The 27,286-nt window shown below is 53.2% G+C and overlaps 10 protein-coding genes across 10 annotated transcripts; 6 read left to right on the forward strand and 4 right to left on the reverse strand.

The window, feature by feature from the left end:
* Nucleotides 1-60: 60 nt before the first annotated feature.
* Nucleotides 61-2,330, forward strand: HMPREF1120_09137 (uncharacterized protein; the record flags this gene model as incomplete). Its single annotated transcript, XM_009163414.1, has 2 exons — nucleotides 61-923; nucleotides 977-2,330. 2 exons carry the CDS (start codon nucleotides 61-63, stop codon nucleotides 2,328-2,330), a joined length of 2,217 nt encoding a protein of 738 aa, XP_009161662.1.
* Nucleotides 2,331-3,331: 1,001 nt separating this feature from the next.
* HMPREF1120_09138 (uncharacterized protein) lies at nucleotides 3,332-4,567 on the forward strand (the record flags this gene model as incomplete). The annotated part of the gene is made up of 1 exon (XM_009163415.1): nucleotides 3,332-4,567. The coding sequence occupies one exon, from the start codon at nucleotides 3,332-3,334 to the stop codon at nucleotides 4,565-4,567; it is 1,236 nt and encodes a 411-aa protein (XP_009161663.1).
* Nucleotides 4,568-4,785: 218 nt separating this feature from the next.
* Nucleotides 4,786-6,825, reverse strand: HMPREF1120_09139 (uncharacterized protein). The gene is made up of 3 exons (XM_009163416.1): nucleotides 5,978-6,825; nucleotides 5,759-5,894; nucleotides 4,786-5,648 (listed from the first exon to the last, which is right to left on the reverse strand). Exons 1-3 carry the CDS (start codon nucleotides 6,077-6,079, stop codon nucleotides 5,164-5,166), a joined length of 723 nt encoding a protein of 240 aa, XP_009161664.1. The 5' UTR covers nucleotides 6,080-6,825; the 3' UTR covers nucleotides 4,786-5,163.
* Nucleotides 6,826-7,083: 258 nt separating this feature from the next.
* HMPREF1120_09140 (uncharacterized protein) lies at nucleotides 7,084-9,231 on the forward strand (the record flags this gene model as incomplete). Its single annotated transcript, XM_009163417.1, has 1 exon — nucleotides 7,084-9,231. The coding sequence occupies one exon, from the start codon at nucleotides 7,084-7,086 to the stop codon at nucleotides 9,229-9,231; it is 2,148 nt and encodes a 715-aa protein (XP_009161665.1).
* A 587-nt stretch (nucleotides 9,232-9,818) lies between these two features.
* On the reverse strand, nucleotides 9,819-10,127 carry HMPREF1120_09141 (uncharacterized protein; the record flags this gene model as incomplete). The annotated part of the gene is made up of 1 exon (XM_009163418.1): nucleotides 9,819-10,127. One exon carries the CDS (start codon nucleotides 10,125-10,127, stop codon nucleotides 9,819-9,821), a length of 309 nt encoding a protein of 102 aa, XP_009161666.1.
* A 609-nt stretch (nucleotides 10,128-10,736) lies between these two features.
* Nucleotides 10,737-12,014, reverse strand: HMPREF1120_09142 (uncharacterized protein; the record flags this gene model as incomplete). The annotated part of the gene is made up of 1 exon (XM_009163419.1): nucleotides 10,737-12,014. The coding sequence occupies one exon, from the start codon at nucleotides 12,012-12,014 to the stop codon at nucleotides 10,737-10,739; it is 1,278 nt and encodes a 425-aa protein (XP_009161667.1).
* A 479-nt stretch (nucleotides 12,015-12,493) lies between these two features.
* HMPREF1120_09143 (uncharacterized protein) lies at nucleotides 12,494-13,243 on the forward strand (the record flags this gene model as incomplete). Its single annotated transcript, XM_009163420.1, has 3 exons — nucleotides 12,494-12,644; nucleotides 12,808-13,074; nucleotides 13,167-13,243. 3 exons carry the CDS (start codon nucleotides 12,494-12,496, stop codon nucleotides 13,241-13,243), a joined length of 495 nt encoding a protein of 164 aa, XP_009161668.1.
* Nucleotides 13,244-14,169: 926 nt separating this feature from the next.
* Nucleotides 14,170-16,924, forward strand: HMPREF1120_09144 (beta-mannosidase; the record flags this gene model as incomplete). The annotated part of the gene is made up of 3 exons (XM_009163421.1): nucleotides 14,170-14,333; nucleotides 14,397-15,368; nucleotides 15,484-16,924. 3 exons carry the CDS (start codon nucleotides 14,170-14,172, stop codon nucleotides 16,922-16,924), a joined length of 2,577 nt encoding a protein of 858 aa, XP_009161669.1.
* Nucleotides 16,925-19,484: 2,560 nt separating this feature from the next.
* On the forward strand, nucleotides 19,485-21,935 carry HMPREF1120_09145 (transcriptional regulatory protein GAL4; the record flags this gene model as incomplete). The annotated part of the gene is made up of 2 exons (XM_009163422.1): nucleotides 19,485-19,711; nucleotides 19,772-21,935. 2 exons carry the CDS (start codon nucleotides 19,485-19,487, stop codon nucleotides 21,933-21,935), a joined length of 2,391 nt encoding a protein of 796 aa, XP_009161670.1.
* A 190-nt stretch (nucleotides 21,936-22,125) lies between these two features.
* On the reverse strand, nucleotides 22,126-26,220 carry HMPREF1120_09146 (uncharacterized protein). Its single transcript, XM_009163423.1, has 3 exons — nucleotides 25,992-26,220; nucleotides 23,155-25,932; nucleotides 22,126-23,098 (listed from the first exon to the last, which is right to left on the reverse strand). The coding sequence occupies exons 1-3, from the start codon at nucleotides 26,176-26,178 to the stop codon at nucleotides 22,914-22,916; spliced, it is 3,150 nt and encodes a 1,049-aa protein (XP_009161671.1). The 5' UTR covers nucleotides 26,179-26,220; the 3' UTR covers nucleotides 22,126-22,913.
* Between the last annotated feature and the right edge of the window lie 1,066 nt (nucleotides 26,221-27,286).

Raw genomic sequence — 27,286 nt, forward strand, 5'->3', positions numbered from 1 at the left:
CCTACGACTGTTGCAACACATCACACGTTCTAGCGGCGCTCGAGGCATTTCTTTGCCAACATGGAGTCCAACGTTCAGGCCTTCTCTCTTTTCCCAAACACAGTGCCCAAGATAGCAATTCCCAGTCCTCACAAGAAAGCCCCAAGTCTGCATCGGATCAGCACGATTCAACAGACTCCAGAAACCTCGCCGTCGACAAATGGGGAGACTGTCTTGTTCAAAATGGAAGAAGAACGTCCACCGGTTCCTCAGCTTCCCTCCTTTACGGGTACAGACCGAAGAGCTACGCCTTCTCCGGAAGATATAGGTCGAGCTGTGACAACGACGTCTCCCCTCGACAGCAGGACTCCCACGCAACCGCTGCCCCAGCCTGCTCAAGCCGCGAGTCCTGCTCCACGATTTCTTCCTTCAGCTGACGCTGCGAGATATTCGCCCTCCATTTATCAATCCCCTGATCTGGCTCATACATCACCCGAAGCTTCATTCTCCCTTGGGTCCACCTCCGCCAGCACTCTTGTGCCAGTGGCTCCGGCAGTGACGAGAGAAAAGACGGGTAACAACAAACCTCCCATAGACCCGTCGCCAATCGTGCCTATCCGCTCCATGTTCCCAACGTACGACCCTACCTTGCCCTTGCCTCGGCCACCATATGCTCCACAGAGACCACTGCCTGCAAGCTTTTCGGGCCGGCCGAGTCTGCTTCCTATCTCCAGAGACGACTATCGGAGTAGTCTATCCATACCTATTGCAATGAGCACACAGAGAACGGCACCAGCGAGCATCCTCAGTTTTCCCTCGGATGTCATGAGCGTGAATCTGGGACCGCATATTTCCACGCAGCGGGAGCTAGAGAAGCTATGGGAAGCATCTCATGGTGCCGAACCCAGCCAGGAAACCCGGAGTTTTGAGCTAGAGATGGCCCGGTATGTCTAACTCCATTACCGTTGCACGAAAATCGCTGACAATCTACTTCCAGGACTGAAGAGGCAACCTTCGTCTTTGGCTCTCATCCCTCGTTGCCGTTTTACACCCTGCAAACCTACGACACCAACGAGATTGCCATTTCCAAAACCAATCCTCGACAACGGTCTTCCAACCACGACGTAGTGCTCTGTCCACTGGAGCCAGTCTCGCGGAGACAGTCACCCAATGACGGACTTGTCGCTTTCATCTTCCCCAAGCTCGCGGCGCTGCTGGCCATCAATCAATCCGCCACACTCGCTCGTCAACACAATCTGGCTCCCACAGACCGAGACGACATCGAGGCGCAAGCTGTTCGCCGTGCTGCCCAGCAGGAGGCCTGTCATCTCCGTTACAATGCTCAGGAAGGTTTCTATGAGCTGGAGCACCCTGCCATCGGACGTGAGTCAGTAGGGGCCCATTTCGCCGTGAAATCGCCAACGCTGCCTCCCGTACCCGCCGTCCGCTCGCTCGCTGGAAAGCCTGTTCTGCATATCACCGTTTCCACAGACGGTCCGTTGCCCAGCATCAACGTGATTGACCCCAACTCCGCCCATCGTACAGGCCTGGCCACTCCAAGGACTTCAATAGGCGCCGGTCTTCGTCGTCTTTCCACGATTCCGCAGCCGGAGACAGCATCAGCATCCCCGTCCGACATCCCACCCCTGGCTACACTGGACTTGACGTCCCAAGTCCTCCGTCTCGACGCCAATGCCATTCTTGAACTCATGCCCTCACTCTTTAGCATCGACTGCATCGTCTCGGCCCTGCTGGCCGTTGCTATCTCCGACACCACCACAAACCCTGCAATCGGATCGATGGAAATCTGGAAACCACGGCCTGCGCCAGCGTCACGGCTTGGAACAACGAGCGGACAGTCTCTGCGCACCAAAACGCGTGCAGGCAGCCTGAAAAGTTACACAGGTAGCGTGTTCTACGCGACCATTGCGGAACGTGAGGAAGCAGAGGAAGAAGCGAGACTGATGCGCACAGCTCATGAGAAGGATATCTCCAGTAGACGGGGCAGATCGTCCAAAGACAAAGGGTCAAGGACGTGGTTTGGGTTCCGCGGTCTTACAAGCGCCGATGATGAGATTGATGAAGAGAAGACAGCAACAGGCAAGAGATTGAAGTCGAAATCGAAATCAAAGACAAAGAAGGTTGTCGTCACCGAGTTCGACCTGGAGAAACTGGGCCACTATCAGTCCGGAGACCGGCAGGGCGAGCAATTACCTGTGGTTACGCGCTCGGCTCTGAGTGTCCTTGTCGGCGGTCTCAAATTGTTGATCTGGATCCTGACGATGATCGCGCAGGTTCTTGCGTGGGTCTTGGTCAATGTTACACGCGCCGTCACGAGTGAGAAGTTCTAATCCCCTGATATTCCTACTGGCGGGGAGGAGAAGGAGACTACATTTCCGCTGAGGTCAAGTCGAGACTGTCCCTGATATGATACCATGGGATATTGATCTATGCACGAGGCGACCATTGCATTTTCTGGAGGGGGAAGGGAAAGCATCTAGGAGCGGAGCGGAGCAGAGCAGATACAACGATCCTGGATTTACCAATCTACAGTGATTTGTATACAGGTAGACTGGGTTGAATACTAGTAGCCAGCCAGAAGAGGCAGACGATGGGGATGAGTACCGTATAATGAATGCACAGGATTTGGTTTGCACTACCAGCCTCATAATGTCTTTGCCATACCTACTTTTCCCTACTCCAGAAAGAAGACAATCTGTCTTGCAATGCACTGTATCCAACACCCACAGACCAGCAAAAGTATCGACATCCGCGTGATGTGCTAGTATCGGCGGTCTGCGTATGCGATCGACAAGTGAATAAATTTTATGTGAATGCACACCTTAGACACAAGTCCCCTGAACACAACAGACTGGATATCACTCACTCACTGCCTCTCCCCTTTATCTTCACTTCACTCTCGCGTGACAATAGGCTTGGTTTTCATGGCGCTCTGCACTGCAATGCACTGCTTTCTATTGTCAGCCGCTTTTGGAAATGGCTTGCTATTGTTCTTGTCCGGACTAAAGTCGCAGTCACGGTCACAGCCAGCGCGGCTTCAACCAGAAACGAACTGAATGGGCTTTAAGTTGCTCGTCTTCCAGTTCAAGTTCGAGTGGTTGACGTGTCTACCTAGTACAGTAGTACTTACTGCCTGGCAAGTCAAGGTCAAGTCAACTCTTTGCTCCCAGTCAAGCCATCCGTTTCTAACCTCAAGAGGACTTGTCTCTGAGTATCTAACCTCTTGACCTACCTGGCGGCGTAGAGACAGAAGGGAAAGCAAAGGAGAGAAAGGATATCGAAGCGTGCTCACTCGTTTAACATCTAACGATTCACCAAACAACACCACATGATGGCCAGTTCAGCAGCCGATCACGCCCAAGAACACCACATGAACATGGACATGGACATGGACATGGACAATTCGGCAGCGGATCAAATTCAAGCCCAGGAGGCACCCATCGAGAGCTTTCATGAAGAAGAAGCAGCTGAGTTTGACTCGGACGGAGATGAAATCCACTACTCCGATTCCGACTCTGACGACCCTGAAGCGCACATTCCTCTCAACGAAGAGGAGACGATTGCTGAACACGAGTCGATTCTGAACAAGATCACACTCGACGCTGAAACAGTCATCGCCTCCCAGCCACGAGCGACTCAAATCGAATTGACTGTTCGCACCCGAGCCCTCTTCAAAGACTACAAGCATCACGGATCGATGGCGCGGCTCAAAGTCGGCTTAGACAAGTATTTCCGCGAGGGCAGAGTGGACAAAGAGTTACGTTTTCAATGGCCAGAGAAGGACAACAACAACAATCCCTACACCGAACCAGGTTCAGCCACAGGCACCAGCACCACCACCACGAACTACCTCACCGGCCCCTTCAACGGCAAAACCAGACCATTACACTTCGGCCAGTCCTTCCAAATCAATCACACCAGCTCCGACGACGACAACGGGTACTCGTCATACAGCCAGATTCCCTGTCCCGCCGACAAAATCGACAACCCCCTATTCCCCGATCTACAACCGCACACCCATCCTTTGAGGGTGATCGACCCCGAAATGATTCCCTACGTGACCACACTGCCCTGGAACCCCGTAACCACCACGATAGCCTGGGACCCGCGAGCTCTCCGATGGCCAATGGGCCTACTGGGCAAAATCAACAGCATTGTAAGTGTTGTGGACTTAGAATGCCGCGCCCGTCTGTTCCACCACGTCTGTCGATATGGACCATCCCCTGTCTTCCGTACAGGAATCACCGAACAGATCCGAACCCATTGGTCGACTATGTTTCAGTCGGCAACGCAGCATTATCTGGGAATGACGCCTCAGACGCGCTCTTTTTTGAGATCAGTCTATGAGACGCAGACACACCTCAATAGGGCGGAGAGGAGATTACTTGCGCTGGCGTGTCGTGTTGCGGAGGATTCGGTCGATCTCTTCTGGGAGGATCTGAATGAGAGCCGCAGAGGGTATGTGGCTATGAAGGTGTTTATTATGGCTAGAGAGTGTGAGAGGGCAGTCGAGGCGAGAGAGGCGGAGAAGGTGCGGAAGCATAGGAAGTTGTATCAGCTTCACTGATGGGGCAGCTGTGATGAAAGCAGCAAAGCAAAAGCAAAAGCAATTGCAGCAAAGGGCGTGCATCCTCAGCTGCTGAACAGAAATGGTGTACTGCTGCTGTCTCAGTTGTTGTACTGAGACCATATCGTCAGTGCAGGTGTGGTGTCGGTTGGCACTGGCAGTTCTCAATGTTCCTTCGTGCCAGTGAGCAGACATTATGATGCGAGCACAGCTAGAGAGCAATGAAATAGATTGTATCATACGTATCTTTGCGGGTTCAAGTTCTTTTGGGACATGCACCACAGAACAGAACAGAACATCAGCACACTGCATCCCTGGAATCAGATCCAATCTCCAATTCAAGCTCCCATAACCAGGCATGGGCATGAACCATGCCTATCTGTAGTAGGAAGTAAACCCTTGTTTTCTAGTGGAATCCTCTCCTGTGAAATATGCAACCATTTGAAGCTCCACCTGCCACAGAATGAAACGAAGTTGGCACCACGATGGATACCTTCGATTAAGTGTTCGTTTTTCTAGAATAAAAAAGAAAATGCATTTGTCTCCTTTCTCTTTCTCCCCCGACACCCTAAAACCTGGGTGGCAATCTTGTCACTTTACAACAAAGCAACAGCGCCAGCCACGCCCAGCAACGCCGCAACAAGACCATTTCCGGCCTTGAGACTGACCGAGACTGAGCCAGCGGCACCAGTGTACGCGGACGGGTGGGCTCCTGTGCCACTGCTCATGGTCGCAGTCACAGTGTGTGTGGTAGTGCAGGACGAGGTCATCGTGGTGACGGTGGCGTTGTTGCCAGCAGCAGGAATGGTCGACGTCGACATGGACATCCACGACGTGGTGCTCATGCTCGTGTTGGGGATGCTGGTCACCGAGGTCAATGTCACGGGGACAGTGGTGGTCGACATTGCGTCGTCGGCACCTGCAACACCGGTCCCGGCGGCGGGGGCTGCACCTCCTGTCCCTGCTGTGGTGCCTGCGTCTGGCGAGGCGGCTGGGCTAGCTGATCCTCCTGCTGGTGCTGCTCCTCCGAGGGATGATGCAAGTGATGGGCCGCAGATTGTTCGGCCGAATTCGATCGCGGCTATAAGATAGGATAAGTCGTCAGTCAGATTGGATGATCTTGGATTGTTTCAAGAAGGGAATGGAAGGAGACATAGCCTTTCGGGACTAGATGAGTCTGATAATTCTTACCTTGAGCATCGGCGGCCGAACAGGTCGTCAGAATCGTGTTGGTGATGGCGTTGATGAAGGCCGTCGAGGCACAGATGCATGCCGTGTCAGTCAAGGGACACCCGGCCGATCCTAAAGCTGCACTTGCGGCATCTTGCTGTAAAGGAAATGGTCCCAGTCAGCTCCTTTTTCACTGTCTCCTATCTCGGGACATGTAGGATTCCCTCGGTGACTACTTACAGCACAGGCTGGCAATCCAGCCAATGTCCCAGTGTTGATCTGCGGGCTGGCTAGTGCCAGCGTCGACAGCAGCAAAGGTAAGGTCAGGCCGGTTCGATGCATTTTGAATAGACGAAGAGAGTAACTGAGGCCTTCTCTTGGAATGAAATGTAATGTGTACAACACAATGAGGCAATCGAGGGAGCGCAAGGAGCCAAGAACTCAAATGCAAACTGCGAGTCGAAATTCGATCAAAGACGAAACGAGTGACTTGACTGAGCGATTGACAGTATGTTGACAAAGGAAAGATGCAAGACAAAGAAGACCGCGACAAATATACGACATCGAATACCCATGTAAACCTCGTTCTTAGCACACATTGCTGATTGCGGATGGCAGTCGAGCCAACAACACAACATCAAAGGATGGAATGCGGGTCTTTCAGGTTCGGAATGCCGCATCACAGCATTCGTCGTTGGGAGGGCCTTGGAATGTGCTTTGCTCTCTTGGACGTATGGGATGTAAATCAGATATACGGGCACAACGCCGCGTGCTCCTGGCTCCATTTCGAATGCCTTGGGGCCGCTGAGCGGCTACATAGAGCTCTGCACTATCAGCACCGTGTTCTTTCTTCTTGTAGAATGCGCGTCCGCCACAGCGTAGAGGGTTCCATTTCATTGTTCGACACTGGGTTCGCTAGCTGAGGGCCGTTCCGAGTCGTGCCTCAGTCGTCTTGTAGTGAACGAAATTTGATGAATTGGCCGCAGTAGCCTTTGCCAGCAATCAAGCGGCTCTATTATGAGCGGACAGGACAGTACTGGGACCTACCTAGTAAACACAACAGTGAGTAGTCTAGAGGCAACTGTCGCAAGGCTGTCATCCTACAATGGAGTGTAGTAGTTGTAAGAGATACCGCGTTCTGAGTCGGCCGAACCACGGTACCGCATTGAGTATAGCGTGGTCAGGACACCGGCAAAGCGTCGGCGACATCGGCCGAGATTTGATCTTGGCAGATAATCTAATCAATCAGTCTATCAGATTAGATACTCGAATCAATCAACCACCTCATCATCCCCCTCGATGACCCCAGGCTGCCGTTTCGTTTATTCAACGACCTAGTCCAGACCATGGACGAAGTCTTGCCTCCAGAATTCCTCGATGCTCTTCGTCTCTCCTTGAAGCCCTCGGCGGCCCTTGTCGCGACTCTCGAAGAACCTCCTCGCGCCCCCGAGAACGGCCATGTCCGTGAGCTCATCGAAGCGATCCTCTGGCATCGCAAGTTCGTCTTGACATATTATGTTGTTCTCGCGCTCCTTGTTGCCCTCACAGGTGCTCATGGACTTTACAATAAACGGGTACGGCGGGCTCGACAAGACAAGAAGAGATACAAGCCTATCCCGGACACGCCGTCCTCATCTTCCAGTACATTGAGCGGCACCATAACCCCTCCACAGAAACATGATGTTTCAGAGACAACGCCTCTCCTGGTCCAGCCAGAGGCAGAGGATTCCATCAAGAGGCGTTGGCGCCCTACTCTCTGGGGTGGGATACGATGTATGCTCATGCATCAGCCTCGCCCCGTACAATCTATGACTGCGCCACGAAACGTGTTACCAGATAACGGAACCACGCTCGTCGTTTTATTGTTTCTCCTCCTCAACCTATTTTACCTCCTTTACAGGGTGCCTCCCTCTGCCAATGGAGTGTTCATACTTGCAGACAGGGCTGGTCTGCTATTCGTGGTCAATCTGCCTGTGTTGTACCTGCTGGCAGCGAAAACCAATCAACCAATCAAGCTGGTCACAGGGTGGTCCTATGAAGGACTGAACCTGTTCCATCGGCGACTGGGAGAGTGGATGATAGTGTTTTCTGTCATCCACATGCTTGGGATGTTTGCCGTTTGGTACGCCATCCTGCGACCTCTCGGATACACGCTGTTGCGATACCTTACGGAGCGAGTCGTATTTCTGGGCATTGCCGCCATTCTTTCTTATTTCATCATATACGTGACCAGTGTCGGCTGGTTCCGATACTTATACTACGAGGCATTTTTGGGCCTGCACATACTCTTTCAAGTGGCGGCGTTAGTGTTTTTGTTCTTCCATTATCCCACGGCGAGTCCGTACGTGCTGGCCACGTTCATCATCTGGGCGGTCGATCGGATCTTGTGGCGCATCAGTCTATCCAGCAAAAGGGTCATTGCAACTCTTGAGGTAGCCCCTGATGAACAGACCATTCTGGTGCACTGCGAGATTGAATTACGCAAGAAGCTTTTTGGAATCAGATCGCATCTCCACCATGGCTGGCTTCCTGGACAGCATGTCTTCCTGACCATTCCGGCCTTGAGCTTCAAGAACCGCTTTCAGACACATCCTTTCACCATCGCATCGCCGGCTCCTCTAAGAGACTACGACACGACCGGTGTAAAAGTATGGCCGCTCCAACTGGTCATCCGGTCCATCAATGGCTTCTCGCGCGATCTGCTCGAATACGCCAAGCACCACCAACACTGCGAAGTGATTCTGGACGGTCCCCACGGCGGAGTTGAAGCACTCGAGGCCGCGCACCATGCTGACAGGGTCTGCTTTGTTGCTGGAGGGAGCGGCATTGCCGTCACCTATCCGTTGGCCTGGGACGTCCGCGTCAAGCAGGACATGCAACCCGATGCCTTGGTCAGCACGAGAACCGTGTACGATTTCGCTTCCGGGCTGAAGACCACTCAAGCCGTGACCGATTGTGGGCCGATGGCTCGATCATGCGCATATGCCCATTTTTGGGTGCGGCAGGATCCCCGCCATGCACATTGGATCTCTATGTTTCCTCGCGCCGCCTGTGTCCAGGGGGATAGAAATGATGACGTGGATATCATAATTACAGCAAACGACGACCTCGCCAAACCTGACGGCCACCAAGAAGTGGGGTCCATCGTAACACACGCGTTCGACACCAGAAGATCCGGGTCCGGATTCAGGTACGGGTCCGAGGGAGGACGGCCGGACTTGAGGACCGAGGTGTGGAACTGGGTGACTTCAACTTCCTCAACCGGCACGGTGCTGCAGGGGGACTACTGTGGGGCCTTGTCTTCGTCCACAACCCGACAGAGATCAACATCATGGGACGTCGACCGTCATTCTCGTCCGGGGCCAGAAAAAGAGAAATTGTGCATCGTTGTCTCCGGCCCCGATGGATTGGTCCGGGATGTCCGCAACGTCGCGGCCCGACTAGTCAAGGAAGGCTGGGATCTGGAAGTTTGGGTGGAAAAGTTCGGGTGGTAGATAAGGACAAGCCTGTCCTGTCTGTCCGCCTGTTAAGTTGAATATTTTATGGTCCACTGGCAGTCGGCAGATATCACATGCGAAATGAAACATGACAATATACCACGAAGGAAGGAGAACGCAATCAATATAGCAGAAGAGAAGAGTTGCCGAATGAACATGGCACGGCAGGGCACGGAGTAGAGGACATCTAGACATTTTCTTAGAGCGTATGCGCTTTAGACGATAATTGCATATCAAATTGTCAAAGTTTCTCTCCTGGCAACATTGCATTTCGTTCTGCTCCAGAACAACACCCAGAACCATCAGTAAGTGACTTCGACCTCGCTCCACGGCGGACGGAACATGTACCTCTTGCAATGTCCTAGTAGCGCCGAAAATGACAACTGCTGCCCACTGGCAAGGCGGCGCAGATGTCGATATTTCAATTCAGCTCGACAAAAGTCTCTTCTCTTCTCTTGCCCCAGCTTGCCGTCATGGTTGCAACGTAAACAGTCTCATCATGCGTAAGGTAGACGCCCGGACAGCAGTGTATGGTATTTCTCCCGGTTGCGGTTGAAGATCGGGAGTCCCTCCAAGGGGAACCCTCATTGTTTGGCAGTGGATTCGACAGCAGCCTTGTCCTCATCATCGGCTGTAGTACCCCGTTGCACATGGACGGCCGCCGACTTGTTCGGTTCGGGAGTAAGCTTGAGAAACTTGCAATCGGAAGTACCACTGGCGCTACCACTGCCGCTGCCGCTGCCACTGCTGGAGGTGACCGCGGGTGATTTTGTATCTGCGCTGGTCTTTGACGCTTGGCTGCCGCCGGCGCCTTCTCCGGACAGGGGTTGCTGGTTCATGCTGGCGGGATGGTATGGGGCGCGTTCTTCGGGAACGAGACGGAGGAATGGCATTTTTCGGAGGATCCGCTTTTGAGACGATCGGCCGCTTGCAAAGACTTGCTCGATGACCTCTGTTTTGTTTTATTGTGTTCGGTGTTGTTTGGTCTTCTCTTGTTAGTTTGCTTATCGAGTTGTGGTACTGTTTGTAAGTCAGAATGGTTGGCTGAGATGAGCTGTTGAATTGTGAGATGAGAGCGTGCGACCTGTTGTCCCAGAAGAGATGGCTAGTGGCGCAGCAGATGATGGTGAAAGGGTCTTGGGAACCTTGGAACTGCCTCGAAATGCGGTACAGGTACACATGACAAATTGCCTAGGTACTTCCTGGTACCTAGCTACGCGGCCAGTGAATCAGATCACTGAACGCGTAGGCAGTTGGCGCGATATTGTTGAAGTCAATGAATGGCGGAAGTGATTCTCTGGAACAACACCAAGATAATCCAGGTCCTTTTCACCAGCGCCACTTGGTAGGCTTAGAAGGACAAGGAGGGAGTAGCCACGCGATGGAAAAATCGTATGATATGGGTCAAGAGTCAACGGATATGCTAGTTAATTATGAGGGGAGAACATGGTGTTATATTGAGTGGTGAATAATTGTGTTTTTTCTTTGTTTTTTCTTCGTTCTCATCGGGTTAAAAAAGCGGTAGCAATACCACCGGCAAACATGCTGGCCACGGTGACGAAGCTGCTCACACTCATAGTCGATATGCCGCTGATGCCATGGCCGCTGGTACAGCCACCAGCCAGTCTGGCGCCGAATATCATGGCGAATCCGCCGACGATAGCTGCGGGAGTACTGACGGCAGGTCCGGACTCCGCAATGACTGGAATATATTGGGACATGACTTTGGCACCGGCAACCACGCCGCTGGCGAACAGAATATTTGACAATCCCGGACCAGATCTTCCCTCCACAAGACTCCAGAAGTACTCGCCAATATCCTCGTAGGCTTTGGAGACACCCACAGTTTTGCGCGTGAAGAGAACCGAGGTAGCTTGAGCGATACCGATCAGCAAGCCTCCAACAACCGGGCTCAGCCAATATGGTCGAGTGGGAGCGACATATGTGGCCACAGTGATCATTGCCAGACACAAAAGCTCGTAGATTGCGACAATGGTGCCTGTCGAAAGACCGGTTTGTTCTTGCAAGGTATGCTTAGGTGGGATCGATGAAGGAGTCGCTGTTGTGCGCTTGAGATTCTTTCCAATCTTCGCAAACACGATGCCTGCCAGAACAGCTCCGGCGGCCGCGTTCCAGGCAGACTTGAACCCCAGTGCTATCTGTACCAACACAGTGCCGGAACATGCGCCGGTCAAAGTCATTCCAATTCCTTGCAACAGTCCTCCGATCACATTGGCGTCGTATTTCATGAACCAGCCGTAGGAGGAGTCGGTGCGGTGGGGGAGTTTGGCATAGCCTGAGCGGTTCGCCCCGACCACGATGAGTGCGCTGCATGCGCTGGCGGCCAGAAACGACTTGAGCATGTGGAAGTTGCTCAAGCCCATCTGGCCTAGGATGACGGAGGGAGAATAGACGCCCGAGGTCGTCAGGGCAGAGCCGAAGATGACGCCTGAGGCTGCGCTGAGGAGAAGTGACGACGACATGATGGAAATCAGGCAATCGACCGTCGTGAGGTGTGGTGAGATCAGTGGAGGGTGAGGGTGTCGTTCTTCAGAACGCTCAAGAGAACAAGACTGTACTGTATATATAGTGAACGCCGTCCGGCTGGATAGGCAAGCGGAGATGTAGAGATGAGGTGGTCCCAGGGTCCCTGACGGTGGAGGCCAGATGCAGTGGTAGTAGCCAGGTACAAGCATTTTCCTTTGTGGCCGATGTGGGCATTTTTCCGACGTCGCCACCAGAAAGTCTCCGAGATCCGATATCGTGGCTCGCTCACGCATTTCACATCTGAACTCTGTATGTTGCCGTTCGAACAGACGTCCAGCAAGTAGCCACGGCGCTTTACAGACCACCGCCACCAGCACTGGCAGCCTGCTCGTGTGAGAGGCTTTTGTGACAGACTCGGAGTTCCATCACCCACGTCGCTCGTCCAGAGCCTAAACGGGCCGCAATGGAGTTGCATCACACGATATAATGGAGTGGACAAGTACCCTGGCAGGGTCATCTGTGAGCATGTTACACACATCTTTGTGCTCCACTGACCTGCAGGTTGCGATCGACGGAATGTTCAACAAGCGAAACTTGAAACTGATGAACTAGCTGCATCCCGTGACATGCCCAGGCATTCAAGTTGCACCTTTCTAGGTTTCGATGGCTCGAACTGGATGGTAAACACCTTGTTGTCGTCATCGATAGTATATTGAACCCGCCTCATCCTCTTCGAGTTTTCTTCATCTCCTTCAAGTACACCAATTCCGTGATGGCCGCCCGAACGAAACTCAATGTCCAGAACTTCCCTCGTCCGCCTTTGTTGCAACAGATACCGAGACACATAGTCATCAAATGGGGCGACCAGACGCTAGCTGACACGCGGTCATCATACTGGGTTCTCGAAACCACTCATCCTCCTAGTAAGTACCTCGGTGACATGAAATCCCCAGAAATCTACATATCCCCAGAAACGAACAAGGACCAAGAGTCACGGCTGCTAGCCGCCGCGGGGGGCCCAGAGATGGATTTGATCTTGAAAGACGGACCCTCAGCCACTTACCACCTACCAACATAATATCCTAGCATACTACCTCCCCCGAGACGCGATTAGCGACAGTTTCAAGCTCGTCCGCTCGCCGCCAGACAAGGCCTCGCTATGTGAATGGAAAGGCCGCGCCACATACTGGGACGTCGTCAACACATCGACAGGCGAAACCGTCCGAAACAAAGTCTGGAGCTACGAGGCGCCCACGCCTGCTTTCGCCGCGATCAAAGGATACCTGTCGTTCTATGCCAATGGTGTTCCTTGGGAATGCTTCGTCGATGACGAGAAGGTGACGCCACAGGAAGGTAGGTATACTAGTACTACCTTTCCATTCTGTTCCAGTCCCAACAGTTCTTTCGGCCTTGCTGGGCTGACCGACTGACTGTTTACTCTACAGGCGACTACTACGGGGGATGGGTGACGAGTGAGATTGAGGGTCCGATGAAAGGCGGGCCCGGAACCTGGGGGTGGTAGTGGTAGTACCCAAATAGGGCTGATAACCTAGGGTAACCACCGGGGCGGTCTTCCCCTCCCGCGTTTGATGCGTATGTCTCCCTTTTGATTGATGGCCGTTTCTATTTCTCCCGTGGTCATGTACGGCCCGGGGCGCATCTATCTTAGGAACTCCATCTCCGTCGCTGCATGGGATAGCGTTGATCTTAGATCCCCAGCCGGGGAAGTCTGTGTCCAATGACTGCAGCGTGGCAGAGCGAGACTCTCAAGGTAGTCGATTACAAATGATGACCTAAGTTAGACAACAGCCCTATCTCCAGCCTCTTGTGTTTCATAGGGCCATAAAACCTAGGTACAGTATCTTCGACCAGGTACATGTAATACTTTCCCAAGACAGTCAATGGACAGAGACTCCGAGTCGAATTCTACGGAGTCAAAGCCGGAGTTAAAGTCGAACTTCCCAGACCGGATCAACAACGGCGGACAGCCGATCGTGGGTTTGGTTTCTGATTGGTCCCAGCCCCAACTATCCTGCGACGCGCTCCGAGTCCTTGTTCTTCCTCGACTTCTCGCTTACTAGCCAGCGCCTGCTGCTACTTCCGGTCCTTTCGCGGTGGTTTGCTATACCATAGTGGTACTGGGCTTTTCGGGGCGTCCGAACCTGACGGCTGTAGGACAACTTCAGCCAGGATACAAGGATCCAGCGACGAACACGGCGCGGCGAGGCGTCATTGACCACTGCTACCGCTCCGTTTTGAACAATTGGGTCTCCTACCACGCGGCGGTCGATTGTTGCACCGAGTCTCTTATAGTAGCAGACCTCCACCTGTGAGATCCCTTAAATCTATAGCTTACCCTCTGTATAAAGGATCCGTGAGACCCAGAGCCGCCCTGGATTCAACTGCCCCAGGTGTCCGTCTACCACCTTGTGCACGAGGTGCAACGCCATGGGCGATATGTCTGGCCCTGGCAACACACTCATGCCTATGGAGGTGATTGACCTCTCAGAAGGCTGGTCCTTCAGACAGAAAGATGGAGTCGAAAAGAACGCCTGGCTGCCGGTCAAAAAGGTGCCTTCTACGGTCCACCAGGACCTGATTGATAACAAGCTGTTCGTGACATCATTCATCGAAGAACAATGATGAAGGCTGACCCGAGCTGAACTCGCCATCAGACTGGAAGATCCATTCATCGGGTTCAACGAGATCAAAGCAGAATGGGTAGGGTTAAAGTCTTGGATCTACCGGACACAGATTGCAACACCACCAGCACCAGACGGTTCAAAGGTCATACTGGCTTTCGATGGCCTGGACACTTTTGCACATGTCAAGTTGGACGGTAAGACGATCCTCGAGAGCGACAACATGTTCTTGTCCCACCGTGTCGACATTACAGATGCGATCCGATCAGGTCCGGATTCTGACCACGAGCTGGAAATCGAGTTTGAGCCCGCGTTCCTCAAAGCCCGTGAAATCAAGGACCAGCATCCCGAGCACAAATTTATTTGCTTCAATGGAGATCCAGCCCGGCTGGCCGCGAGAAAGGCCCAGTATCACTGGGGCTGGGACTGGGGCCCGATTCTGATGTGTGCGGGAATATGGCGACCCGTTCGTCTTGAGTTATATTCTCTGAGGACAGCAGACTTGCGTCTCGATATCAGCATTGCAGACGACCAGAAGACGGCCTCGATTCGGGCGGTTGCTGACGTGGAAGGAGTTGATGGCCATCATCGTCATCCAATTCAAGCTCGGTTTGAGCTCAAGTTGGCCGGGGAGAGAATCACAACTGCCGTGGTGGATGCGCACCACCCCAAGGGTCAAGTCTCTGCCCAACTGGAAATTTCCAATCCCCAACTCTGGATGCCAAACGGATATGGCAGGCAACCGCTTTACACAGTTACCCTGACCCTTGCCGTGGATGATGTCGAGCTCCACACTCTGTCTCGACGCATTGGCCTGCGGAAGATTGAGCTGGTCCAGGAACCGGATTCCCACGGCAAGTCCTTCTATTTTCGCATCAACAACGTGGATGTCTTCTGCGGCGGGTCATGCTGGATCCCTGCCGACAGTTTCGTGACCAACCTGACGCCGGAAAAATATCGGGCCTGGCTGGAATTGATGGTGCCTGCAAACCAGAAAATGATCCGGTAAGTGTACAAGTGAAACAATGCGCTGCCATCGGCCCCGGGGGCCTGAGCCCTCAGGCTGCCACTGCAGTGCAGTGGCCGAAACCGACAAACCGACACTAACTCAGGAGTGCAGAGTTTGGGGCGGAGGCATCTACGAGGATGACGCCTTCTACGACATCTGCGACGAACTGGGCATTCTGGTGTGGCAGGACTTCATGTTCGGTTGCGGCAATTACCCCTGCTTCCCAGCCATTCTCCGGTCGATTCAGGTGGAGGCCGTGGCTAATGTTCGGCGAATTCGCCATCATCCCTGTCTGGCCATTTTCGCTGGAAACAATGAGGACTACCAGGTCGCCGAATCGGCCAATTTGACCTACGACTACGACGACAAAAACGAGCAACACTGGCTCGAGTCTGACTTCCCGGCCAGATACATCTACGAATCCCTGCTACCCAGAGTTTGCGCCGCCGAAGCCCCCTGGATTGCATACCACCCAGGATCACCATGGGGCGACGGGCAGATCAGCTCAGACCCCACTGTGGGAGACCTGCATCAGTGGAATGTGTGGCATGGCACGCAGGAGAAGTACCAAATCTTCGATTCCCTGGGTGGGCGGTTTAACTCGGAATTTGGCATGGAGGCTTTCCCACACCTGGACACCATCAGGTCGTTTGTGGAGAAGGAAGAAGATCTCTTTCCCCAGAGTCATGTCCTCGACTTCCACAACAAAGCGGATGGTCATGAGAGACGGATCGCCACCTACCTGGTGGAGAACGTGAGAACAGCAACCAAACTCGAGGCCTACATCCACTTGACGCAACTCATCCAATGCGAGGCTCTGATGTTTGGCTACAGGGGCTGGCGGAAACAATGGGGCAACGAGCGGCAGTGTGGCGGAGCCTTGGTGTGGCAGCTGAATGACTGCTGGCCTGTCACTAGCTGGTCGATCGTCGACTACTATTTGCGGAGGAAACCTGCGTATTATGCCATGGCACGTGTGTTGGCGCCTGTTGCCGTTGGTGTGCGGCGAGCTCATCATGATTGGAGCGTGACGCACGCGCGCGAACCCCCAGCGCAGGAGTGGGAGCTGTGGGTGGTCAGTTCACTCCTGAAAGACGTTACCGTCGACGTTGAGGTTAAATTTGTCTCGGTCAAAACAGGACTGGAAATTAAGGATTCGATCAAGAAAAAGGGCATTCGGATCAAAGCGAACGGAACTACCGACATTCTCGAAGGCTGGGTGGACAACGTGAACGAGGAGGCCCATGTCCTGGCAGCACGTATGTGGATGGACGGAGAGCTGGTTGGTCGGGACACAGATTGGCCGCAACCTCTGAAATACCTCCCTTTCGGCGACCGTAAGGTCAAGGTGGATGTTATTGGGGACGAAATGCATGTGTCTGCAGAAAGGCCGGTAAAATGCCTGGTGTTTGAAGAACGTAAGGGATGCCACCTTAGCGACAGCGCGATTGATGTGGTGCCCAATGACAAGCAAGTCATCCGGGTTCGAGGACTCGAGTCCGGAGCGCCTCCATTGCGCTGGACATACCTGGGAGCTGGAGAGCACTCGTGAGAGCAAGCAAGCACAAAGAGCTGGCCATTCGCCCCGACCATTATTCTGTGAACATTCATCCTAGCTCCGAGGATCATCGTCAGCTTCCGGTCCGGAAATTGAGTGCTGCCATGCTTTGAAAAGCGAGACCGGCTGCGAATCGATGAGAAGAGGTTGACAGGGACGCATTGCGACGACTCAAACACAAGCAGCAGCGAGAGAACACTGCCGGAAGGCACTGAAGTGGTTTTCAGTCGGGAGATTCTCGGCTAGCGAAGGATGTTCGAACCATTCTCACCAGGTGGTACGAGGTTATGGCAGATACCTAGTATGCAGGAAGATTGAAATCAGAATATCTGCAAGTAGCTGTTATGCCTGGCAACAGTCGCATCGACAGCTCAGTCCTGAAGAGTTGTACCTAATTACGGTGTCTGAAGTAGTATGTGGGGTCTCATGCCCTGCCATCAGTTCTCCCCTGGGACATACTGTACTGCAACACCACGTGGGTCTGGCGGCCGGCAGATTGATCACCAGGTACGCTAATTGCAAGGACCGGCCCATCCTAGCTGCATCTTGAGTCTTGAGTAGTTGTAGGCTCGAACACCAAGGGCCGGGGAACTCCAGCATGATTTGTGGTTTGTTCAATTTTTCCCTGCCGGCTAAAATGACCATGTTCAAGGTTGCCTGATGGACGGAGCCAACCAATTGGTGGAGACAGCCTGAGAGAGCTTGAAATCAGAGGGGCCGGGGAATCGTCCCAGCTGGCGATTACGGTGTGGGAAACGAGCAACGGCTCGGACAGTAGTCGGAGAAGAAAAGACGGGGCGCTGAGCCCTACGACGAGTCTGCCTGACCATGGCCGAATGCAGGGGTTCTGCGAATACGTGGTACTAGTGTTGCGTAGAGTGATATGGGCGGTTGCGGTTCTTATGTTGGCCGACAGGAGACGTGGATTAGCCTGCTGTACTCGAAGGCAGGCGGCAGAGGACCGGTGGATGGGATAGATGCGTTGACCTGTTTAGATGCTAGTCAGCGATCTACAACAGTAGCAGCTGTAGGATCATTACAGCTGAGACAAGAAGATGAGGGAAGAAAGGCGGTAAAGGGAAGATACGAAGATGCGAAGATGCAGTGAAGTATCCCGCAGGCAGCCACCGCAACATAAGGTACACTGACATTTAGGTACTACTGTACGCCTGACCATGAGCAGCAGCGGTGCAGCCAAGGCAGTGCCTAACTGACCTGCATCTTCGGCGTGCTTCCAGAAGTCTTTAAGCTACACATTCAAGCATTTAGGCCACACACTCAGGCTTAGGCTGCACGGTGCCTGGGCCACAGAATTACACTGGATCAGTATTGTACGTGCTTTTCTCGATGAGGATATTCACTGACCACCATCAGTGACACCACCATCCACTCGCGTATTGATATGGATACCTATTGCCAACCTGAGGCACGTTAGACCGCCTGGCGCAGTGCAACGAGTGGATACTGAGCGTGGCCGGGTCCAGGTCGAGTCTGGCAGCGCAAGGATCGGGCAGAGCAGGGAATCTCGACGCAGAGGACAACCGACAAGGGCACCGACTACCTCGTTTGACTGCGATGGGCGTATTGATACCTGGTCAGGAATCACTCACTATCTTTGGGATCTACTGTACAGTATACCAGCATGCCAATCATGCTGCACACGCTCTGCCCGTTGACGGTTACCTTGCTGACCTTGGCTGTGTGCCCATCTCTTTCGAAACTAGCCCCCAGGCTTCACTTCGGCGTCATATCATCCCAGCCTGCTAGTTCAAAAGCACCGGCATCTCGAGGTATCTTCCTCCATTCACCTTGAGCCTCCTTCGAAACTCGAATCCACCCTTCGCACCGCCCTTTCGAACGTTCCTTTGGTTCATTTCCATCCCTCCATCTGTTCAAGCTACCCGTCCAGCCATGATCTGCTATCCCTCCCTCCACCTTCACGTCCCCTGGTCATGGGGGACAGGATTCCTTCCACGAACACACATGGTCCTCTCCCCACCTTTGATTGCCGGCCCCTTAGTCTCGTCATTTGCGCTGGGCACAGCCGTATTGCAGCAGGCTCTCGCAGAACACGCTCATGGACTGGCTAGGATGTCAAAACGACCCCTGTCCCTAGTCGACATGGGCGGATTTGCCCGGGTATGGTTCAACCCAACGACTGTCTCATACCTTTCCTTTGCATGGATGGCATAGAGGTATGCCTGGGTTATCATAAAGCAAATGATACAGTCGTGCCATATCACTTGCAGCCTAAAAGGTATTCAATGTGGACCATTGCGTGGACCCTCTTGTTGTTCGTTTTCCTGTCATTGCGATTTCTACCTTGAACTGCTGGCTATCGAGGATTGCAAGTTGCATGATTTAACACCAGCTTTGGCGGCCGAAGAACATACTATAAAACACCCTCGTTGCCATACTTGTGGTTATACGCATTTCAGCCTTTGGTACTGGTGGCTTCTTGATCTTCGCGGTTGTTTTTCTGCACGGAACTAGGCCCAACTTCCTGCTAGTCTATCACTCAGACCATTCATTTGTCGTGGGAACCTGGGTCAATATGTTCCACACGTTCGAAACAGCACAATATACCACTCCTGAGCAGGCTGATACCCAAGCCGGTGCGGGCGCCAAACGGAGGACTTCCACAGTGAGAGCATGTGAACCTTGCCGACGACGCAAGATCCGATGCAATGGTGAACATCCTTGTGAAACATGTCAGTGGTATCGAAAGGCGGCCTCGTGTCATTACACCGAGCCTAGACAACGGCAATTGCCTTCGAGAAGGTAAGCAGCTATATCCAGTGTCAACCTCTTTATTTTAACCATTCTCTAACTCCTCGACAGATCGGTCGAAAAGATCTCCCAAACGCTTCAGGAGTACCGGGGCATTCTACAGAGACTCTTCCCGAACACCCACCCAGATCAACTGAGACATCTCTCACGCGAAAAGCTCGTAGAGCTCATTTCCAACAGTGGCGATTTTCAACCTCCCTCTCCCAAAAGTCCGAGCCTGGACGAAAAAGCGCCGTCAGTCGACCCGGATGCAAGGCTCCTAGAACGGTTCCAGCCGATGCCCGAAGAGACCGACGATGCACTTGCTCAGATGCCTGCTTCGGTAAAGGGCGTTACGGACGCTGTGAAGATGTTGTCACTTCATGTCAAGCAGAGAACTTCATTTCTCGGCATCTCTTCTACTCTTGCCGCTCTACGAGTCATCACTTGGCTTGACCCAGAGTGTCTGTCCGAACGTCCTGAAGGTAGCACTGAGTCAAGGGCTCTCGACTCAACGCCGACCGGGGGCGCCGTGCAGACAGTGGATACAAGCCATCAGGACGAGGCAACACCTACAGCCTGGGACGAGCTTCCCTTGGTCGACGCATACTTCACCTATGTACAACCCTTCGCCCCCCTACTCGAGGAGCGAACGTTTAGAGACACATATACGGCTGGTCACAGGAATGATGCAGCATGGCTACTACTTTTGAACTCAGTCTTGGCCATGGGATGCATGGCAGCTGGGGTGTCACAAGATACTGCCCGGACATACTTCGCTCGTGCCCAGCAAAGTCTGACGCTGGACATGTTGGACACTCCCAACCTCGAAATAATCCAAGCACTAGCCATCATGGGTGGTCTTTACCTCAACTATGCAGAACGCAAAAATCAAGCCAATGCCTTGATGGGTGTGACTATGCGACTTGCCACGAGTCTGGGTTTGCATCGCGACTACAACGAAAGCATCTGTCCTGAGAAGGTCCAAAGTGCGGCGTCCACAATTGAGGTGAAGCGGAGAATCTGGTGGACTGTCTTTGTCTTGGACGCTTCGGGTGGTTATATGGTTGGCAGGCCCAGTCTGGGACGAATGAGCGCTGCAAACACGGCGAAATTCCCTCAAGAGTCGATTGGACAGTCATCCAGCCTCCTGACTTTGACTCAAGAAAGAATCCGGTTTGCAATGCTCAGTACTAGGGTGGAAGATGCGCTGGCGATTTCTCCTCTACTTGATGAGCATGAACGTCATGCATTCGACGCCCTGTTCCTGGAATGGTACAACCATTCGTCGGTGCAAAACAGCTCGGCCTGGCAAGATGGCAACGAAGCCCCGGGCGTGACGGTGTTGAAGAACGTGATGCGGTGGCGTTATCTTCACCTTCGCATCATCCTCCAACGTCCAGTGCTATTATGGTATGCGATCCGCAAGATGTCACCGGACAAATTATCTCAGGAGAAGAAAGCTGCTGTTGAGCTCTGTCGGGAACTCTGCGCCGACCTCATCCACGACATTGCCGCCACCTGGAAAGGTCAAGGACCAAACGCAATGGCCGCCTGGCTTGGTACCTGTCTGCTATATCAGACGGTCATGGTTCCACTCCTTTCGTTGTATTCAGACCCGACCGAAGTCTCTGTGGTCGAGAGCAGTCGGCAGCAGGTGACAAGTAGCCTACAGACCCTGCAGGACATGCAAGCATGGGTGCCCATTGCCAAACGGGCGCACGCCGTGGTATCGAGGCTCTACGAAAGCAGCAAGAGGCGCGTCCTCAAGGCCAAGCAACCTCGAGGAGTCTCATCATCGGTCAAAAAATCGGCCAAGTCGGTACCAAACATGACTTGCCCACCTCAACAACCGTCCTCGACAACAGCCGGCAGCGGCTATCGCCCGACATATATCGATGTCTCGTACGCGAACGCATACGGCGACCCGCGCCTGGTGCACACGACGGGCCAGGAGATGTTTATCGACAACATGTTTGACAGTATCAAATGGAGCAATAGCCGGGACAATCCTCTCGGCGTAACTGCACCGCAAACGATGCCTGGATGGGATTACGATACTGTACAGACCTGGGCCGGCATGCCACAGGCCGAAGACTACTTTGACGTCGGGTTTGGCGATCAAACTGCCGGCCATCTGGCCTTTGACATGGGCATGCAAACCCCCAGCTGTGGGAACCATAACCATCTGAACCCGCACTATGGGGTGATTGAACGACGGCATGGGTCGAGGTAGGGGAACTAGTACTAGTACTTTGTAAGAAATCAATCATATGTTGTTTGTCATTCTGAAGTATAGCTCCGCTGGAAATGAGTAGGTAGCCTTGCAACTGAAGTAATGGTGTGTTTTCTAAATCTTGAATATTTCTTGGTGGAGGGCTGACTTTGAACTTCCTTGGACCACAACTTGAAGAGCAAAACAGAATATCAGCAGGCCAGGCTTCCAGACACCAAAATATCAGTATCAACACTGCACCTGCGTAGGTACCTAGGTGACAAAACTTAGTATGTATATATATCTGGGTCAGTACCTGACTATAAGTCCAATATGGAATTACAGGGTACTTTACAGTATGTAGGTACGTACTGTATCAGGAGTGCTGCTGGCCTATTCCGGGGAAAAAAGAAACCGCCGGTTCTTCGGAATCTTATCGCCAGATAAATACTACGAAGATCAAGAGCAGTTCAAGTTTTGCAACCACCAAACCTCAGAGCCAAGGTGTATTCAAACCCTAGATGTACATAGCTTTGCGCCGGCGCCATTTCGCCAGCCCCTTCCTTATACAATGAGCTCGGCTCCGTTGCAGATAGATGACTTTGACAAGTCAGAAACACACAAATATTGCGCTCTCTTCCTCTAGAGGGCAACCTAACCCAACTCGACCTTTGGTGGGAATGGATGACAGACAAGAAGATAGGTGGATGCGGCTCGATTGACATTCATTCCTCTTCACACCCACCAAGAACAGTACCTGATCCTCGCTCCGCGAAATCACCCGCTCGAAATCCGCGCAACGTCGGGTCAAAGAAGATGGGATGCCAGTGTCCTATGCTGTCCAAGGTATCATCAGCACAAACAGACACAGCACAAACAAACACATGCCATTTCATTCCAAGCATGTCAAAACACCAAACTGTACATTCCTCAGATCGATGCTCCAACAAGCCAGCAATCTCAAAAGACATATGACTCTCGGTTCCAATTTTTCACGTTCTAGCATCTCTGGAGGTAATTGCTTGGAACAAGACCAATGCCTCCGAGCCTCGTGCCCCTGCCACTCTCTTTGACTTCTGCCTCCCACCATCCGTCATCTTGCATCCTCAACACGGCCAGAATGTCGCCTTTGTGGAAACTCAGTTCTTCGGGGATCGCCGCTGTGTAACTGTACATTGCGCGAGCTAGACACGAAATCAGTATCAACCATATATTGTGAGGACGGGTCTATCAAACTCACCATAATGCAAGACCTGCGGTTGTGCTTGTGCAGCAGGACGATAAGGCATGGCCGCCAGGCTCTTGCTTCGCTCTCTTTTGAGCGCCATGTCCGTGTTCCCTCTTGGTCTTGCGCCACCGCCGTAACCTTGCTGCTGCTGGTAAGGGTCACCTCCGAAACTGGAATTTGGTCTCGGCTGCTCCTGCCGGCTTCTGTCTCTGGAATTGTCGTATCTTGCAACATCCTGCGAACTGAGCTGCATTTCCATGCCATTGCCGTTTCTCGGGGGCTGGCTCTGCTGCCAATGTTGTTGTTGTCGTCCACCCCCATACGGATTGGGAGAAGCTGACCTTGGCAGGGATCCGGAACTTCCGCCTTGGTGCATCATGCCTGGGGCAGGGCTGCGTGATCGCATATGGCCGTTAGTGAACGGATTCTGGGGTTGTGGACTGGCGCCTCGTGGCATCATTCCCGGCGGAAGTGGGCTCCTTGATCGTTGTTGATATTGGCTTGGTGGCTGTGGACTAGCCGCCCTGGGTACCATACCAGGGGCCGGGCTTCTCGCTCGTTGCTGGGGCTGGTACTGGCCTTGAGGCTGTGGACTGGCCGCTCTGATCATTCCTGGTCCTGGACTTCGTCTCCCATCTCGGGTCCCGGGTCGGGACTGCTGACCAGTTCTGGGATTTGAAGCCACTGAGCCGGTTCCCCATGTTTCTGTCCGGTTCAGCATTTCTTTCTTGGTATGTGCTGGTTGCGGCACACCAAGAACACTTTGTGGCTTGCCACTTGTAGTGTCGTAAGCTGGAGGCGGTGTCCCTCGTTGTGCAGCCATTCGTGCTTGACTATCAGCGCTCATGAAATCAGGTCGAGCAGCGGGCTCTTGGTCAGGTGCTGGTGTAGCAACCCCGTGGAATCGATCAACTGGAACTCGCATACTGGACTGTTTGGCCATCCCCGTGACACCGTTGGAGCTTTGCTTGAGGTCTGCAAGGGCTCGGGCAATAGGGTCATGCTCCAGGTCACCATCCGTGGCAGATGGTGGAGGAAGATATTGATTGCGGCGATTAATAGCATTGGCCCTCGGTGTTGATTGCTGATTGTCAGGGCTGGCCACGTCAAAAACATTATTGCCGACATTCAGTTGGAAGCTTGCTCGAGGATCAGGGGCCTCTTCCCCTTCGGGGGCCAGGTTCACCGAAGAGCGGTTGAAGAAGCTAGGAGCCTGTCGAGTGGGCGACTTCGTTGGACTGGACTGCGTGCTGCCTGGCACTGTCGGATTGAGATTTATCCTGCCGGCTGTAGATGCGCCTGGATTCCAGGTATTCCGGTTGGGAGGGCTGCTGGTGGAAATAGGGTCGTGTTCCTTTCTGGACTTGCGGCGGAATGGGCTATTTGAGAAGAAGCCCGATCGTTTCTTCTGAACAGACTTCTCAGGTGAAGCCATGCCGGGCAGACCAACTCCATTGACGGGGGCCATCTTGGTTGGAGAGGCTGCACCAGACATGGGCTCCGCACTGGTAAAGGAGCTGGGAGCCGAGTATTCGCTTTGGCTGTCTCTGCTCTCGGGTCTCGTGTTGGAAGATAGAGCAGACCCCGCCACAGACGAGGCATCCGCTCGACAAAACATCGTCATTCCATCAGTGGGATATTGGTTGTGCGGGACTTGAGGCACGTCGCCATGTTGGCTGGGGGAGTAGTTTGGAGGCACATTGGGTCCAGACTGTTTAAAATTGAGCGGTCTTGGACGACCACTGTTGACATTTGATGGTGTGGGAACATCATCCTCATCTGGGCCCATTGGCTCTTCGGATTGACGTTGTGGAGTGCCATTCCGAGTACTCCTCGTTCCGGTGCCGGTGCTTGAGTGCGTGGGTGAAGAAGAGCGGAAGGCAGGATTGGTGGTGCGTGAAAACTGGGCAACCGAGTAGTTCTCGTCTTCCGAAACCTCTGATTGACTGTCCACATCCCCGCGACAGAAATTGATATATCGTGGCGGGTCTGGAATTTCCTGTCCTGTGCCACACGTCTTGATGAAAGAAGTGATATCCTTTTCGACCTCGCAGTTCTCGAGAGCCAACCTGATCTTCTCGCACGACGCATCGTCCGATACACAAACCGTCGAGGCGATGTTGGCAAAGGCCCAAAGCGAGGACTTGGTAAAGTCAATTCGTTCTTCCTCCAGGTCCTGGAATTTGTCACACGCGGCTTTCCATTCCTTGTTCCATCGCCCAGTGGTTTCTTCCAGCACCTTGACGGCCGCTTCGTATTCGTTGGAGTTTGCAGCCATGTTGATCTGCGTCTTTTCCAGTTTGGCCTTGTTTTTCCGCTCCTCTTGTCCCATAACCATGTGGCCTTGGGCTAGGTAACCCTTAATCCGCAGACAATCTTGTTCGTACTTGTCTCGAGCCTTGTTGACGTGTGCGGTCTGAGCTTGTTTCAGTTTGAGTAACTTCTCGATTCCCGTCTGGATAATCTTGCGACGTTCCTTCATGCCTCCGGCAAACGCAGCCAGAGGTTCTTCCAGCTCGGACTTCATCTGCTGCGCTATCAGAGCGTGTTGCTTTCCCATGGACTCAGTTTCTCCGCGGGCGATGTCCAGACTGGCACGTAGAGTTCCTTGTTCCACGCTTCCCAGCGGTTTCCGTGACAGATTCAGTAGCTTCTTCGCGTAGTCCTCTTCCAGAGCAGCCCGCGCATTATAAAAGGCCTTAAGTTCATCACATGTCGTCTTCGCGTTCTGCATTCGTGTGAGGAGGGGGTCGACTCCCGCATCGTCCCGGCCCCAGAAGTTATTCGAAACTGTATCGAGGTTAGAAAAGGGTTGTCTATCTCATCCTTGTGGCATTCAGGACACTCACAGCTGAGAGGCACCGATGGAGGCGCCCCAGCTTCGGAGGCGGCGCCTGGTGGCATACTGCCAATGTGATCGCTGGTAATTCGACTGCTGCTGTGCCGAGAATTGGAAGAAGGACTTGAATTGCAATAGTTGCCAGCAACTACTACCATGTCAGCGTCCGTCTGTGTGTCTGTGCGCGCCGACGACATTGTGATTCTCGGAACTTGGACGTGCCTCGTAGTGGGTGTCCTTGCTTCGGAGCGCCTGATGAAAGGTCCGCCGTTTGTTTGGGTGTATGTGTTGCCAGGACGACACACCCAAGTCCTGCGGCGGATTGTTCGGCGCGGTGACGCCGTGGCGCAGCATAAATACGGTGAAGCACTAAACATTGAAACGACTAGTTGGAAACCCTGGAGCCTTGCGACTCGGACAACAAGGCTGTTCCCCATCACACAATAATAATGCACTCGCTTGCTTGCTTCCTACATACTCATTCTGACGATGGTCTGACAGTGGTAGCCACCACGAACCTCTAGTGGGTGCCCGAAGTCTATGCCTGCCTCGCTGCGTACATCGAACTCTGCCATCGGTGGGACTAATTCTACTGGCAATACCTAGTAAGTCCATCCATTTCCCGTTTGCCATATCCTGCATGAATCGTCCCTCTGCATATGACTCGAGCTTCTCTTCGATGTTGTGACACTGAGCCCTTATCTTCCCGAGTGCCGTCAACACCTGCCAACTTGAGGCAACCAGAAGAAGGGCAGATATCGGGTTGTGTTGGCAAGAGAGAAAGCTTGAGGCTTCCATTCACACGGTTGCCATGTCGCTTGAATTTGTGGTGCTCAAGCCTCCATGCCTCTAGATAGGACGCTCCTTTCTTGCTGTATATGCTAAAGCGAGAGCACGGCGTGATTTCCTGGACGTAGTGAATGTTAAACCACTGCAACCTTGGTCAGGTACCCCTGGGTGTTGAACGATTCACCCCATCCGATCTCGGCAACAGCGCGGTCGCTGATGCCGCCATCGAGTCGGCTGTCGACTATGTCGGCTAATGCCACTGTCGGCCATTCCAAACACGCACAGGTGGTCCACTGCATCTCATACTAAACCCCTTGAGGGGTGTTAGCGGCTGCACGCAATGATCGACCTGCTCTCAGGGCCTTCGAAGGATATAAGGGAAGCGTGCTGACAGCGCCCCTCCATGTGGGATAATAGCTGTCTTCCTGTCGGTGCATCGTTCCCGACAGGAGATTCGCAGCACGAGTCTTCCCTGCCAGGGTTTTATAGAATGCTTTAGATGGTCCTCGGCAATCC

The sequence above is a fragment of the Exophiala dermatitidis genome (assembly GCF_000230625.1).
Source record: "Exophiala dermatitidis NIH/UT8656 unplaced genomic scaffold supercont1.8, whole genome shotgun sequence".
Lineage (NCBI taxonomy): Eukaryota > Fungi > Ascomycota > Eurotiomycetes > Chaetothyriales > Herpotrichiellaceae > Exophiala > Exophiala dermatitidis.